Source organism: Chelonia mydas, chromosome 18, assembly GCF_015237465.2.
Source record: "Chelonia mydas isolate rCheMyd1 chromosome 18, rCheMyd1.pri.v2, whole genome shotgun sequence".
Taxonomy (NCBI): domain Eukaryota; kingdom Metazoa; phylum Chordata; order Testudines; family Cheloniidae; genus Chelonia; species Chelonia mydas.
This window is the reverse complement of record NC_051258.2, coordinates 9,773,083-9,786,342: the sequence shown is the minus strand read 5'-3', so window position 1 is coordinate 9,786,342 and position 13,260 is coordinate 9,773,083. Positions and strand designations below refer to the sequence as shown.

At 43.4% G+C, this 13,260-nt stretch overlaps 1 protein-coding gene and 1 long non-coding RNA gene across 5 annotated transcripts in view; one reads left to right on the top strand and one right to left on the bottom strand.

Annotated features, from left to right (window-relative positions):
• KAZN (kazrin, periplakin interacting protein) overlaps positions 1 to 13,260 on the top strand; it is a 721,176-nt gene that overhangs the window by 306,365 nt on the left and 401,551 nt on the right. The window contains exon 1 of one of the 3 annotated variants that reach the window (XM_037881299.2): positions 12,306 to 12,441. The exons of the other annotated variants lie outside the window; for them this stretch is intronic. Within the exon in view, the coding sequence (XP_037737227.1) occupies positions 12,424 to 12,441 (18 nt within the window). The 5' untranslated portion in view covers positions 12,306 to 12,423. Of the gene's footprint in view, positions 1 to 12,305; positions 12,442 to 13,260 lie in introns of those variants that run through there. 3 annotated transcript variants of the gene reach the window in all.
• Positions 3,753 to 13,259, bottom strand: LOC114020436. 2 transcript variants are annotated; one of them, XR_006286499.1, is made up of 6 exons: positions 12,359 to 13,259; positions 11,412 to 11,616; positions 11,056 to 11,129; positions 7,583 to 10,960; positions 5,481 to 5,626; positions 3,753 to 4,649 (listed from the first exon to the last, which is right to left on the bottom strand). It is a non-coding gene; the product is annotated as an uncharacterized LOC114020436 (long non-coding RNA). The 2 variants fall into 2 exon arrangements; XR_006286500.1 differs by lacking the exon at positions 5,481 to 5,626 and having other exon boundaries at positions 3,754 to 4,649; positions 11,056 to 11,616.

Below are 13,260 nucleotides of genomic sequence, written 5' to 3'. Positions count from 1 at the left end.
CCCTCCTTCTTTCTGCCTGTAGGGAGAGTGGCTATTATCAGTGCTGTTAGATGTTCCCTTCCTACCCATCTGTCTAGCTGTAAACCATTCTGTGACAGTGTGCATGAAAGATGATTACAGGAAAACAAGTTGTGTGTGTATTTTGATACAGCTGCTGCCCTGATCTATGACCTGGTGGCAGTTCTATAATTTAGTCATACAGCTCAGTTATATAACAATAATCCTGCCTAGCTCTTATATAGGACTTTGTATCAGTCGATCTCAAACTGCTTTATGAAGGAGGGTAGTATCATTATCGCCATTTTACATATGAGGAAACTGAGGCACAGGGCAGGGCCGTGACTCACCCAAGGTCAATGGCAGAACCAGAAGTAGAACCCCAGTCTCCTGAATTTCAGTTTGGCACTCTGTCTGCTAGACCACACTGCCTTGTATGATATCCATGGCCACAATTCTCAGTCATCTTCCTCACGGTTTTTATAGTGGCATGCATTGTTGAAGAATCCCAAAGTGCTTTATAAACTATAATTGCATCAGAGTCACTCACCCACTTCTGAAATGTGGACACCTCTTGGGTGTGACAGTGGTGGTTTAATTGCACACACCAGCCCCATGCATCAGTGTAGAGCAGAAACTGAAGAATTCTTCATCCAGTTGCAACCAAAGGAATAATTTTAAGTGGGCAGAATGTTCATACCCCAGCTGGATTTGGCCAGAACACCACAGTTAACAAGCCCAACTCTTGTGAAGACTGTTGCAGGATAGTTAATGGCCTCGGTATTACATCTCGTCAGAGAGAGGTTTCCTTCAACAGCACATAAGTCCACTTTGGGGTGTGCATTCAGTGCTCTCCCAGAGGGGTGAATACCACCTACTGAATTATCACCCCCACTTTCTGCAGTCCCCATCTAAAGAAATGCAGCCTTGTGAATTCAGCCCCAAATAACAATGTACGTCAATGCATAATTCATTTGCTAGTTAACGTAAGAACATCCATAGTAGGTCAGACCAGTGGTCCATCCAGCCCAGTATTCTGTCTTCCGACAGTGGCCAATGCCAGGTGCTTCAGAAGGAGTTCACTAAACAGTGATGCTTTACATACAGACATGATGTTACCATTTATTTTACCACAGGGTATTCTGGGACAGTGGGTGCAGGTGGGAGTATGCCAGGTATTTGCATGTGTACAGCTTTCAACTACCTTGGTCTGGAATTTGTTGTGGTGTCTGGTGGGTGTATCTGTTTATCATCACACAGCTAGGGATCCCTAACTGCGCCTGCTGCTAGATTGCATGTAATTATAGTTCCATCTGGGGCGCGGGGAGGGGATGAGTTGGCCACAATGGGCGAAACTTTCCGAAGAGCTCCACACCCAGGAGCTCGTGTTGTTCTCTCTGTGTTGGCAAGGGAGAGGGGAGCAATTCTCCCTTGATCTCCGTGGGAGCTGCTGGACATTGAGCTCTCTGGAAAATCTTTCCATATATGTTGCAGGTTCAAATTGCTGGCTGCCCCCGTCTGGGACTTAATATTTGCAATGTGCTGGTCGTTCTGCAGGCTTGTGTCACTCTGTAGAGTGGATGTGCATTCAAGTGGCTGGCAATGCGAACAGGAGAGCAAAGGCTTTTAAGTGGCAACTGTTCCAAGTATGGAGGAAAGTGAAGGAATATTTCACACTTTTTTTTTAAAGCCTTTTAAAGCCTTGTCAAAACAGCCCTGGCTTTCAAAGTCTCTCTCTCCCTCCAGATCTAGTCTCTAAGGCCTTGTCCACACTTTGACAGGGAGGCTGGTGTTAAAAACAAACAAACAAACATGTTAGCTCATATGTTTTGGGTTGTTTTTTTAAAACCACTTAGCACGTAGTGTTGACAGGGTTTTTAACACCTTTCAAAATGTATTGGACCTTGTCTACACACTCTTTAACTAGGCCAGCATGGTGAAAGTGATACCACCCCAGTCATGTGGACACAGTTATAATGGTATCAAAGTGCTTATACCAATATCGCTTTTTCCTATACACGAGGGGGAACAAACTTTTAACTGACAACGGGGTCCTAGTTTATGACTAGGGTCCCGAGGCGCTACAGTAATACAAATAAATAATATTCATAACAACAGTACAAGGCACCTTTATGCCAGTGTAACTGTGTCTACATTTGGGGTTTTGCAAGTATTTTGGTAAAAATCACATCTCTAATATTGTTATACTTGTACCAAAACTGTGTGTGGACTAGGCCTTAAATGGCAATATTGGTCCTAAGCCTCTATGGAGAAATGTCCACTGCTCCTCCAAGGCTCTTTATTACACTACACCCATTCGTTAAGAAATCAAATATTCACAGTGGTTCCATTAAGCATATTTTATCTAATTAATTTAAAAAACTAATCCTGAAAAATAAGATCTCCCCCTGGTGATTGAGGAGACAGCTACTAGTGGTGTCGATTGAAATTTGGAACCGAATAGAAACTGTAACTAATAAATGAGAAAAATATTGCAATATTTCATTTGGGTTTGCCAAGCATTTCCCTTACTGGTTTTGATAAAGGCCATTTCATCAACCCTTGTGAAATATATCAAGCATCCATATATGTCAACAGTGGGCGGGTGGGGAGAGTTCAGAATAAACTGTATTAAAATGTGTTCACAAATATTGATTCCTTTTTTAAAGCTGGCTGCTGGAGTCTACCACATAAAAGTCAAATACAAGCCGCCCATCTACAGACTCATTGGATTGCTGTAATTCATTAAACAAATGCTGGATTTAATAGAATTGGATATTGAGATGTGTGCCATAGATGCACTCAGCTGTGAAATATGCTATGGAGTCATTTGTTTTCTGGGGTCTAGATGTCTGATTCCCATTAATGCCAAAGGGAGTTACCAGGGAAAATCTCTTGGATCAAATTTTGCTCTCAGTTACCCCTTCTCAATGTTTATGCATCCGATGAAGTGAGCTGTAGCTCACGAAAGCTTATGCTCAAATAAATTGGTTAGTCTCTAAGGTGCCACAAGTACTCCTTTTCTTCTCAATGGAGTTACTCTAGGTTTATACCAGGTTCTATGAGTTTGCAGTGTTTGGATCTAGGCTAGTGCTTTGGTCTATTACATTTGGTCCATATTCCTTAGCTGTGATGTAGTTCCTTTGATTCCGCAGTTTCAAGGCACATTACAAACATTACACAATTTATTTTCACAATCCTCAGGGAAACTGAGACACAGAGAAGGCACATAAGTTATGACAGTGAACCAGTGAGCCAGCTGAGAATATGACCTGGGATTTCTGACCTCCCAGCCTTCTGCTCCAACCGCTTGACCGCATTCCAGCATCTTGTTAATTTGTGCAATTTATACTTCCTTAAAACAAGAGCAAAACACTAAAATGTGATTTATGCTATAGCAGTAATGCATCCAGCAAGGTCACCCTTTGTATTAGAGCGTTGGCCTGTTCTCAGATTGGGAAGAAACGATTCACTGTCCTTTGAATCACTGCTCAATATTCTAAGAGTGAGAAGGAGGGTCAGATGCAGTTATGAATATACAAAATAAAAAATGTGCCCTTTAGAGGGGAAAAAATTCTGTAAGTAATAGAACCAGTCACTTAGTTCACAGTCTGAAGAACTGGGAACAGATGTCTGCAGTATACATGCTGCAACAGTCCCATTCATTTTATAGAATAAACAGAGGAAGGCTAAGATTTTTTTCTAGTGGCCAGTTTGTAAGTTTGCTCGTCTGTTTGATTAGATTTTGGGGAGGGAGACTTGCTTTGCTATCAAATTGCTCAGTGGATGCCTCAACTAAAATTTGGAATAGGCCAAGATATTGCTATTCACCGCACAGAATTCAAGTTCACAATGAAAAAGGGAACACAGAAGACCCCACCGGAAATTTACACTGGATGGGCCCTTTTTCCAGTCAGAAAGGGCCAATTTTGTTGGCAGATGTAAAAGAAACTAGAGCTATTTCAAGCCCCGTCAGCTGGGAATCATGATTGTAAACAGTGTTGCAATGAGAAGATGGGGAAAGAATTTTAATACACTGACAGGCAGCATTTTTTTGTGGAAGTGACACACAAGCTGATAAAAAGTAATTCACAGAATTTACATGAGGTTTCTTGATCTCTAAAGTCATCAGACACGGAGACAACACACGGAAATTCATTTTATTAAATTGTGGCTGATTATTTAATTGAAACAGAAAGGATTTAATTGAGTCAAGTCAAAAGGCCATATTAGATTAGGGTCACTCTTAACACAAAAGGCATTTCCCTTTTGGCTAAACAGGTTCCTTCACATACCATACATAATAAACTACAGGCTGGTAAACTGAATAGCAAATTAGTGGTTGGCTAGAACTCTTAATGGTATCTCGTTCCTACACCCCACCCCTTTCATTTCCGACTTCCCTCACATTCCCTGTCCTGAAAAAACTCAGACATCTAAAGCAATACCAAACAATATACACTGTATTTTAATATTTCCAAATATTACTTGGATTCCCTCCACGAACCCACACATCTTCTATCACAGCTTGGAGAATGTAGTCTTCTCTGAAAGTCCACTTCTCCTGAAACTTGTTGCTCAATATTCAACTTTTCAGATATTTAAGAATACTGGTGTTAAGTTTGTGTCTGATTCTACCAGATGCTGAACACCTAGAATAAGAGAGAAGGTGACAGTGGAGGTAAGGCACTGAACTGGGGCTTGGAGGATCTAATGTCACTCCACACTTCGTGTGTGACCTTGAACAAGTCATGTAATCACTCTGTGCCTCAGTTTCCCCATCTGTAAAATGGAGCAATAATTAGAGTTTCTGATTTTCGGTTTTAGCCAGTAAAACACCCGCAGTACCACACCAAAAAGAGCGAGAGAAAGAAATTGATGTTTATCCAATAAACACTGGGAAAACATCAGAACTGGTTACTTAGATGTAAGGGTTTGTCTACATGGAAAAGGAGCAGTAATGAGGACTATTGGAGAGTGATGTCTAAAGCACACTAACATGTCACATGTGAATTGGTCTGTGCAGACCCAGCTGGGTACACACAAAAAGTTCTCTAGTGTACTTTAATGTAGTGCTGTTTGAAACTACACTTTGTTAAAGTGCACTAGGGAACATTACAAAGAGATTACTCATTACAGTGTATACTACTACTGTAACGAGTAATGTATATAATCTACGTTACTCATTACAGATATACAAAGAGAGAGACCTGCAAAAAACCCTGAATTTTGGACATCTACATAAAACTCAAACGTTGCTAAAAATAAACCCAGAAAAATGAAATGAATAAACCCTGAAAAACAGAACCCCACTAACTATCCTTTCTCCCACTTCTTATCTGCTGTATCTTTTCAGATTGTAAGCTCTTCAGGAGAGATATTGTTTCCCATTCTGTTTGTAAAATATGGTTACATGTTGGGTCCTCTAAGCACTGACATAAATAATAATAACTCTTGTTGAAGTCAATGGGCATTGAAGACACATTTTCCCAGGTCCAGGCCCATAGCGAGCAGTGTTAGAAAGGAGTGGGTGGAATGCTTCTTTTGCACAATAAGTCCCCTCTTTTCAACTCACATTAGTGGCATGTTCTCCCTTCCAAAGAGTCTGTGCATGGACAGACCTCAGGCTCTGTAAAAGTCAAATGTGTTGTTGCCCCCATGAATCTTCAAAGCTTTATTTGATGTTGTCTTTTGATTTAGCTAGTTTTCTTGTCTATTGTCAATCTCCTTTTATATACCACATATGGGGAGAGTACATGGAGTACTTGGCATTACCATGCACAATGGAGCTGATCCTGTGTATGTCAAGTTGTTTGATTGAAACTCAGAATTTAAAAAAGACCAACAACAGCAAACCCCCAGAATATTCCAATAATCTGGGGGAAAACATGGATTTGATTCTCTTTGTCTTTTGATTGTTATAAAAGCTTTTATGTGACAGCTGGAGAAATCCTAGATGCAGTAAACAATGTGTAAGGAGGCTTTCAAAAGCACTTAAGAGATTTAGGAGCAGAAGTTCCATTTATTTTTCAATAGCATTTGTGCTCCTAAATCCCTTAGGCGTTTTGGAAAAGTTCACCCTTAAACCATAAATCATCCCAAAAATGCTTTTTTTTAAAAACGTGGACACCATTTAACTAAAAATAGTCTTTATCTGGCTGATTCAAAGATAAACTGCATTTCTGTTGTGCAGCTGCATCATCTGATTGGAGTATCAACCAGTGTCACCTGCTGTCTATGCTTGAATTCTTAGTTTGGGTTCATTTATGGAACAGGCACTTGTACCGAGATTTTCCACTGTGATCCTCCCTTTGCTTGTGCCCGCTTAATAACATAGCATTTAACGCTGTTGTCAGAAAATAATATGCTAGATGTCAGGTGAAATTCACCCCTATGCAGAGCAAAGCCTCTGCACCACTAAAGTCTAATTTAATCCCTGTTTTGAGGATTGAAGTGATGCTTGGCCCTCTGCACAGGAATTAATCTCACACATAATAATCTCTCAGGTATTCTATAGTTACCACACATCATGGTCATGTTCTCAATTTTGTGGTTGCAGCAATGATCAGGCCCTGTACTGCTGAGCAATTTCAACATGTAATTCATATATCACATCACTAGTAGAATGGGTATGAAATTCACAGGAGCGTGTTTTTATGCTCTCTCATGTAGCCTGGGTTGCGTATGGCTCAGACCAATCAAGGGGACTCAAGCTGCATAATTTTCTGTTATAGTCTCTTAAAAAAATATTTGCCCTGTGAAATGGCTTCATATGAATTCATTATTCCCTCCCCTGTTTAATTCCTCTTTGCGTCTTCTACAAAGTAATCTCTGATACCTTTTAAAACTTTGTGTCAAGTGACAAATCCCAAGCGCTCACAAACGTTGACTCTCTCGTTTTTTGGGCAGACCCCCGGCTGTTCCAATGCTCCCAGTCCTAGCCTGCCATTCCGATACAGTTCCTAAGGAAAACTTCCCAGTCAACCCAAACTAAGTAGTGGCTTTGTGATGTAGAAACAGACTCAGTGGGGATGAGACTGAGACCAAGGATCATACATATGAATGTTGACAGAAGCAGGCATAACTCTGGTGAAGTCAATGCAGTTGCACCTGCTTACACCAGCAATGAATCTGACCTAGGTCTACAGAAATGAAAGGCCTCATCTATCCCAAATACTTAATCTAGTTCACTACAAAATGTCTAAATAGGGCCCCACTCCTGCAGTCAGACCTGTGTGGAGCTCTGTTGAAGTGAACAGAGTTCCATGGGGCATGATTTCAGGATTGGGGCCATTATCTCAAGGAGGTTGATTTGGCTTTTGGCAAAGTGTGTGTGTGTGAGAGAGAGAGAATGAGAGAGAATTGAGATCACGGTGGAGGGGTTAACTTCCATCTGAACCAAGAGGATCCTAGCATTTCTTCAGAACAGAGCATTCAGCCATTGCACCACTCAGCCTGTTCAGAGAGCAGCATTGTCTGTTTTTAAATGAACACCTCATGTCCCTTTATGATGCCTTGGCCCTTTCATGGTGCCTGAAGCCCTTGAAACACCCAATTAATAGGAATTAATGGAAAGGCAGCTTACTTTGCATGAGCATTTCTTATGCTGCTGCACCCCATTGGGACCATCTGTGATCTGGAGCTCAGCAGGAAGAGGGTTTTATTCTGTTTTAATTGTATACGGCCAGCAAACTCCAACCACTGTCACATTGACAATCACTTTGCCCGTGTCGCCGTCTCATGCTTATGCCAGTGGGCACAGAGTGAGCTGCTCATTTTCTCTCCGACTCTTGCCACGCCAGCTGACATCTCAGAATTTCTGCTCTACTGTGCACTCTCTTCAGGCAAAAGCTCAGTGTGCGGAGAAATCAAATCCTGCTTGGAGAGATCAAAATCAATTTTAAATAGACCCAGCTGCTCCCTATTGCTGGGCAGGGGGAAGGAGAAAATCTCTTAGGATATCTTTAGGGGACTCTCAAAGGGGTTTAAAAGGAATAAGGAAGCTTTCTAAGGCTGGGTTATTATGGTAACGTTCAAGATTTTAAAACAATTTTTAAAATAGGCAATATAGTGTAGAAATTTTTTCACATCCCCAATTTAAAAAGGTTTCAATGCTACCAATATAATACCTTGACTAGTCTATTATTGAGGTTACATTGACTAAACGTGTAATCTGGGCTTTGCCTTCGATGTTGGATGCTTTCCTGGAAGGCTCACATCGGATTTAATTTAAAAGAAGAAACAGTAGGCTAAAAACAATGGGCCTGGGGTTTAAAGAAGATGAGTTTAATTTAAGCCCTGATAGTACACAAGCTTGTATTTTATTACAGTATAGAATGTAAATTGTTGCCCGGATCATGGTTTTACATATATGCGATTGCAACTGCACATTCAATCATCTAGTTGCATATGTAATTTTCTAGTTTGCATACACAGTTGCATTAAATGTGCATACACGTCAGACGTGCACCCAAGCATTTACATTGTTCAGAAAACAAACCTTACGTAACAGGTGTCCTTGCCTCTGTCACTAATAACAACCTAAATGATGAAGACAGAATTTCAAAATTCAGATTCATTCTTCATTTATGCCATTTATCCACCCTGAATAAATGCAAGTAATGAAAATAGACACCTTCACTTCCACGTCTGTTTCTGGTCACTTTGAGGTTTTCATGCACTAGCCCAAGTGTTGCAATGTTTGGGCTGCAGACACTGCTGGAAATTGTCAGTCAAAAATATTTTTTCCTTTAAAAATAACCATTAAATACTTTCTATTAAATAGATTCTTTCATCTTATTTAAAAAAAAAAACTAATCAAAAAATGTAGATTTCATCTGCTTGACTGTAGCTTTAAAATGAGACAAGTTCTTTTGATATTATAAAAAGGAGTTGAAACAGCTCAGATATTTAGTGTTTAGAAAAATCTATTGAGCCTGTAGTTAGTTAAATAAGATTATTATTGAGGTAGATCCTGTTTCAAGGTAATATACCCAGACCACAAAGTTCTCCAGATGATGGTGTTACAGTGTATGCCTGGTTTTAATCTAGCTAGTGTGGGTAACAGTACTAGCAAACCCATGGCAGCATGGGCTACACCACAGACTAGCAACAAGAATATGTACCCAGAGTCTCTGGCAGGCTTGTACCGAGGTTGGTAGCCTATACCACCTGTCTTCACTACTACTGGGACCTGTGGCTAGCTAGATTAAAGATAGCAATGATAAACCTACCTGTGCTATAAAAAAAAAAAAAAACACCTTCATTTTGTAGTGTAGACGAAGTCTTAAGGATTTCTCTACACATGGTCATCCAGGAACATAAATCCAAATTAACTAAAGGTGTGGATTTGAAATGGATTAGTTAAACCACATCAAACTCCTGTGTGAACACCCTCATTCAGAATTAAGCAGCCTTCCTGAAGTAAGGCCACATTAATTCTGAAGGATGGTGTTCACACAGCGTTTAATGCAGTTTAACTAATCCACTTCAAATTCACACCTTTAGTTAATTTGGATTTATGTTCCTGGATGTCCCCTTGTAGCCAAGCCCTTAGAGAGGACTTCAGACCAATATTCTCTCCACACAGTGTACATGTGGGAGACCATTGATATCGCTGAGAGATCCACCTTTGCAGAGAGACCAGAATATCAGCATATAGTTCCAATATGCAGAGAACAGAATTTTACCCTGTGTATTGGAGAATTCATACTGGTTACTTTACGAAGGGGATTAATTTTCAGTACCCCATAGGATGGCCAATCCCTTTTCCCTAGGTGGGACACAGTCCAAGTTCCTCGAGTGACAACCTCATTAAGAGTTTCCACGGGCTGCAGTTTCACCCCATAAATGCTGTGGCCATCTTAATCTGAGATTAAATCAGTAAAATGTTTGGCACTATCTGTGTCTATTGAAATACTGTTTCCAAACTTTCCATAATTTAGCACTTGTTTACACCATAAGGTAATGTGCTCTACCGGGGTGTGATTTCTAAAGTGCACTCATGTGTTGCATATTAATTGGTCTGCATAGACCCTGCTGGTGCGCACTAAAGGTTACTTAGTGTGCTTTAATGTACTACTGTGTCTTCATGGACCAACTAATGCACAAGACATGAGTGCGCTTTAGAAATCACTCCCCCACAGAATACATTCCCCTGCTGTGTAGACAAACCCTAAGTGACATGTTTCAGAGTAGCAGCTGTGTTAGTCTGTATTCGCAAAAAGAAAAGGAGGACTTGTGGCACCTTAGAGACTAACAAATTTATTTGAGCATAAGCTTTCGTGAGCTACAGCTCACTTCATCAGATGTGACATGTTGCCCTTAAGTATCTACAGGTTCAATCCTGGGAATGGTAGAGCACTGTCTATTCCCAATGGACTTGGGCCTCTTGCTTAGTCCAGTGTGCTCCAAGCGTCCCTGTGGAAGTTGGTGGAGGTTATGACAGTGCAGAATGGACATAAGTACTGTCAGGATCAGAACTGACGTTCTCAGGGAGCATAGCACAATCGGAAAGCAATCTACAGCAGACTGACAGCATGTGAACACAGATTCATTTTATTTTTATTCCTGAAAGTTGCCTGGAGGCTCATTGCATGCCAACCCCCTCCAGATTCACAGCTTTACAGTACCTTGTTCCACGGCTCCCAGTAGGATCGTTGTCTTGCTGGAGAACAACGCACTTTTGCTTTACCTCATTTCACTTCCCGTGAGCGAGCAGCAGAAACTGTCAGCCCATTGGTTTGTTAAACCATTTCCTCCCTCAGATGCTGAGTGGTGATTTTACACCAGAGCTGCTTCTGGGGCCAATGAGGACATTCTCTGTGCTCATCGAAGTGGCCACTCTTGTAATGCCATGGTGCAAGTCCCGACAGAGAAGAGCACAGCTGGCAGGAGCCAGCCTGCAATTGGAAACTGACATGATTTCCGGTCAGCTCAACCCCACCGTCACATGGTGTTTACACTGCCAAAGGAAAAACAACCTGAGATCAATTCTGTTTTTTCTAAATCAGAAAATAATATGTCTCCATCTTTGCAGCCTGCTGGGACAGGACCCACCTTTGTGTCCCTCTCCTGCTGTAGTTTCGTCAAGGTCGCTGTGATGCCTATTTCAGAGTAGCAGCTGTGTTAGTCTGTATTCGCAAAAAGAAAAGGAGTACTAGTGGCACCTTAGAGACTAAGCAGCTGAAAGTGCTTAGATTTTGGAAACGTCCTTGCATTTGCAAGTCCTGAGTGCACTCTCAAGGCCTGGCTGGGGAGCCAAAAGCCCAGGGCAGACCTGAGAGCATACTGCAGCAACAGGCAGCATGGCAGTAACTGCTCAATCTGCCCCTGTTTCCCCAAAATGTTTATTTTAATCTTTTGCATAATATTTTCCCGTGTTCAAACAATAGGGTAAGAGCCGTTTTTTGTACCTCAAGAGAAGTGCTACTTAGAGACTGGCCGAGCTCAGTTCCCAGGGAGCTATGGCTTACTTTGGGAACAGTCCTCCCTTTCATGCCTTAAAGGGTGCATGGGGATACAATTGTGTCTCCTGAACTGCTGTTCTCCACTGCATCATTCCCTCTTGAAAACAGGGAGTGATGGTCTGGCTCTTCAGAGCTTCCAGGTGGCAGAAACCTGCTTCCAGAGAATCACAGAACCATAGGGTTAGAAGGGACTGCAAGGGTCATCTAGTCTAACCCCTAACACATGCGTTGTTTGGTCATGAATTCAGGCCTACAGCTTTGCTGCCTGGTGCAATCAAAGTCCCACAGTCCTCATGCAAGCAGATTACCTGCAGTGTGTTGAAAAGACACTGCAAAATGTTATTGCTCCTTCTAGAAGCAAAGTAATTTATGATGCCAAGTAATTCTCCATTGCTTCAGTGGGTACATGCCCCATTGAGCTTGGCAGCACCCACTGAGCTTGCAGCACCTGCTGGGTGGATGTGGCTTATGAAATAATACCAGAGAAGCCGTTGCCTTTCCCTCCCCGCCCCCCATCCTCTTCCAGAGATTTTTGGTCCATTTTACTCTTCTTTGGGCACTGACATGCAGCAGACTTATGCGCAAAGCCCAGTGTAGGGAAGGGACAAAGAAGAATAATTTGCACTCTCATTGCATCTTTCATCAAAAGATCTCAAGTCCTTTAGACAATGAATTCAACCTGGCAGATTTAACCAGCCTTGCAAAGTTCTGTTTGCCACATTTGCTGAGGCACTAGAGAGAACTGATGGGCTCAGGGGCATGTATTGAGTTGAGTGGTAGAATTGGGAACAACAAAACAACCCGCCACCACCGCCACCCAGGAGTCCTGACTTCCCATCACCACCAGAACACGCTCTACGGATAAAAGTGGCAGCGAGAGAAACTATTCTTACCCCAAGGGAACAGTAGCTAGAAATACCGGGTGTTCCATGAATTCTGCCTCCTGTTCTATTTGCAAATGGTCACCAAGTGGCTGGTGAGTTTCTTGGATTTTATGCATTCACAGTGAGTTGCTGCAGGGTTTCTTTGGGTGAGCCGGTGTAGTAGGAGAAACTGCTCTTTCAGGCTGCTGTGGTCGGTCTTTGGGCTCTGTTCTTGGCCCACGGCTGGAACTCGAGAATCAGGTTCCCGGAGTGAATGCTCCCGATTCTGAAGGGCACGTTGGCTGCTCCTTCCCCGCCTTCCCCAGCGTTTGCGTTAAGCCCGGTGGCCCTTTCCGCTTACAGCCGCTCCGATCCCCGTGGCAAGCGAACGCCGACAGGGGAACAGCCAGGGCTGGGGCCACTTCGGGGTGCAAAGGTGGCTAGGTGTCGGGGGAGGGGGGCAGCGCTTTGCACGAGTCGCCCCCTTGTGCCAGGAGAGGCGCTGGGGGGGGGGGGGGGGATTCATGCACCCAGGAGCTCTCCCCTCGGGCAGACAAAGGAGCCCCTTCCCTCCTGAGCATGGCGACTGCACACTCCAGCCCAGCGCTTCTCTCCCGGCCCCATCCCCCTCCGTGGCTGACGGCGCAGGGGGTGTCACCCGGCTCCCACCGGCCGCGCTGCAACCCGATCCGAAGCCAGCCAGCCAGCCGGGCCTCCCTCCCCCGCGCCGCGCCAGGATGAAGGGGACGGACGCCCCTGCCTTCGCCTTTCCTCCGCCCGGCCCCAGCTTCCCAGCGCCCCGGCTCCCCGCTTTCAGTTCGGCCCCTTCGTGGGCGGGCAGCCGCCCCCCCCCCCCCCCCCCCCCCGGCCCGGCTCCCTGCAAAACAAACTCCCGGGGCGGCCCGCCCCTGCGCCCTCCCCTCTCCCTGGAG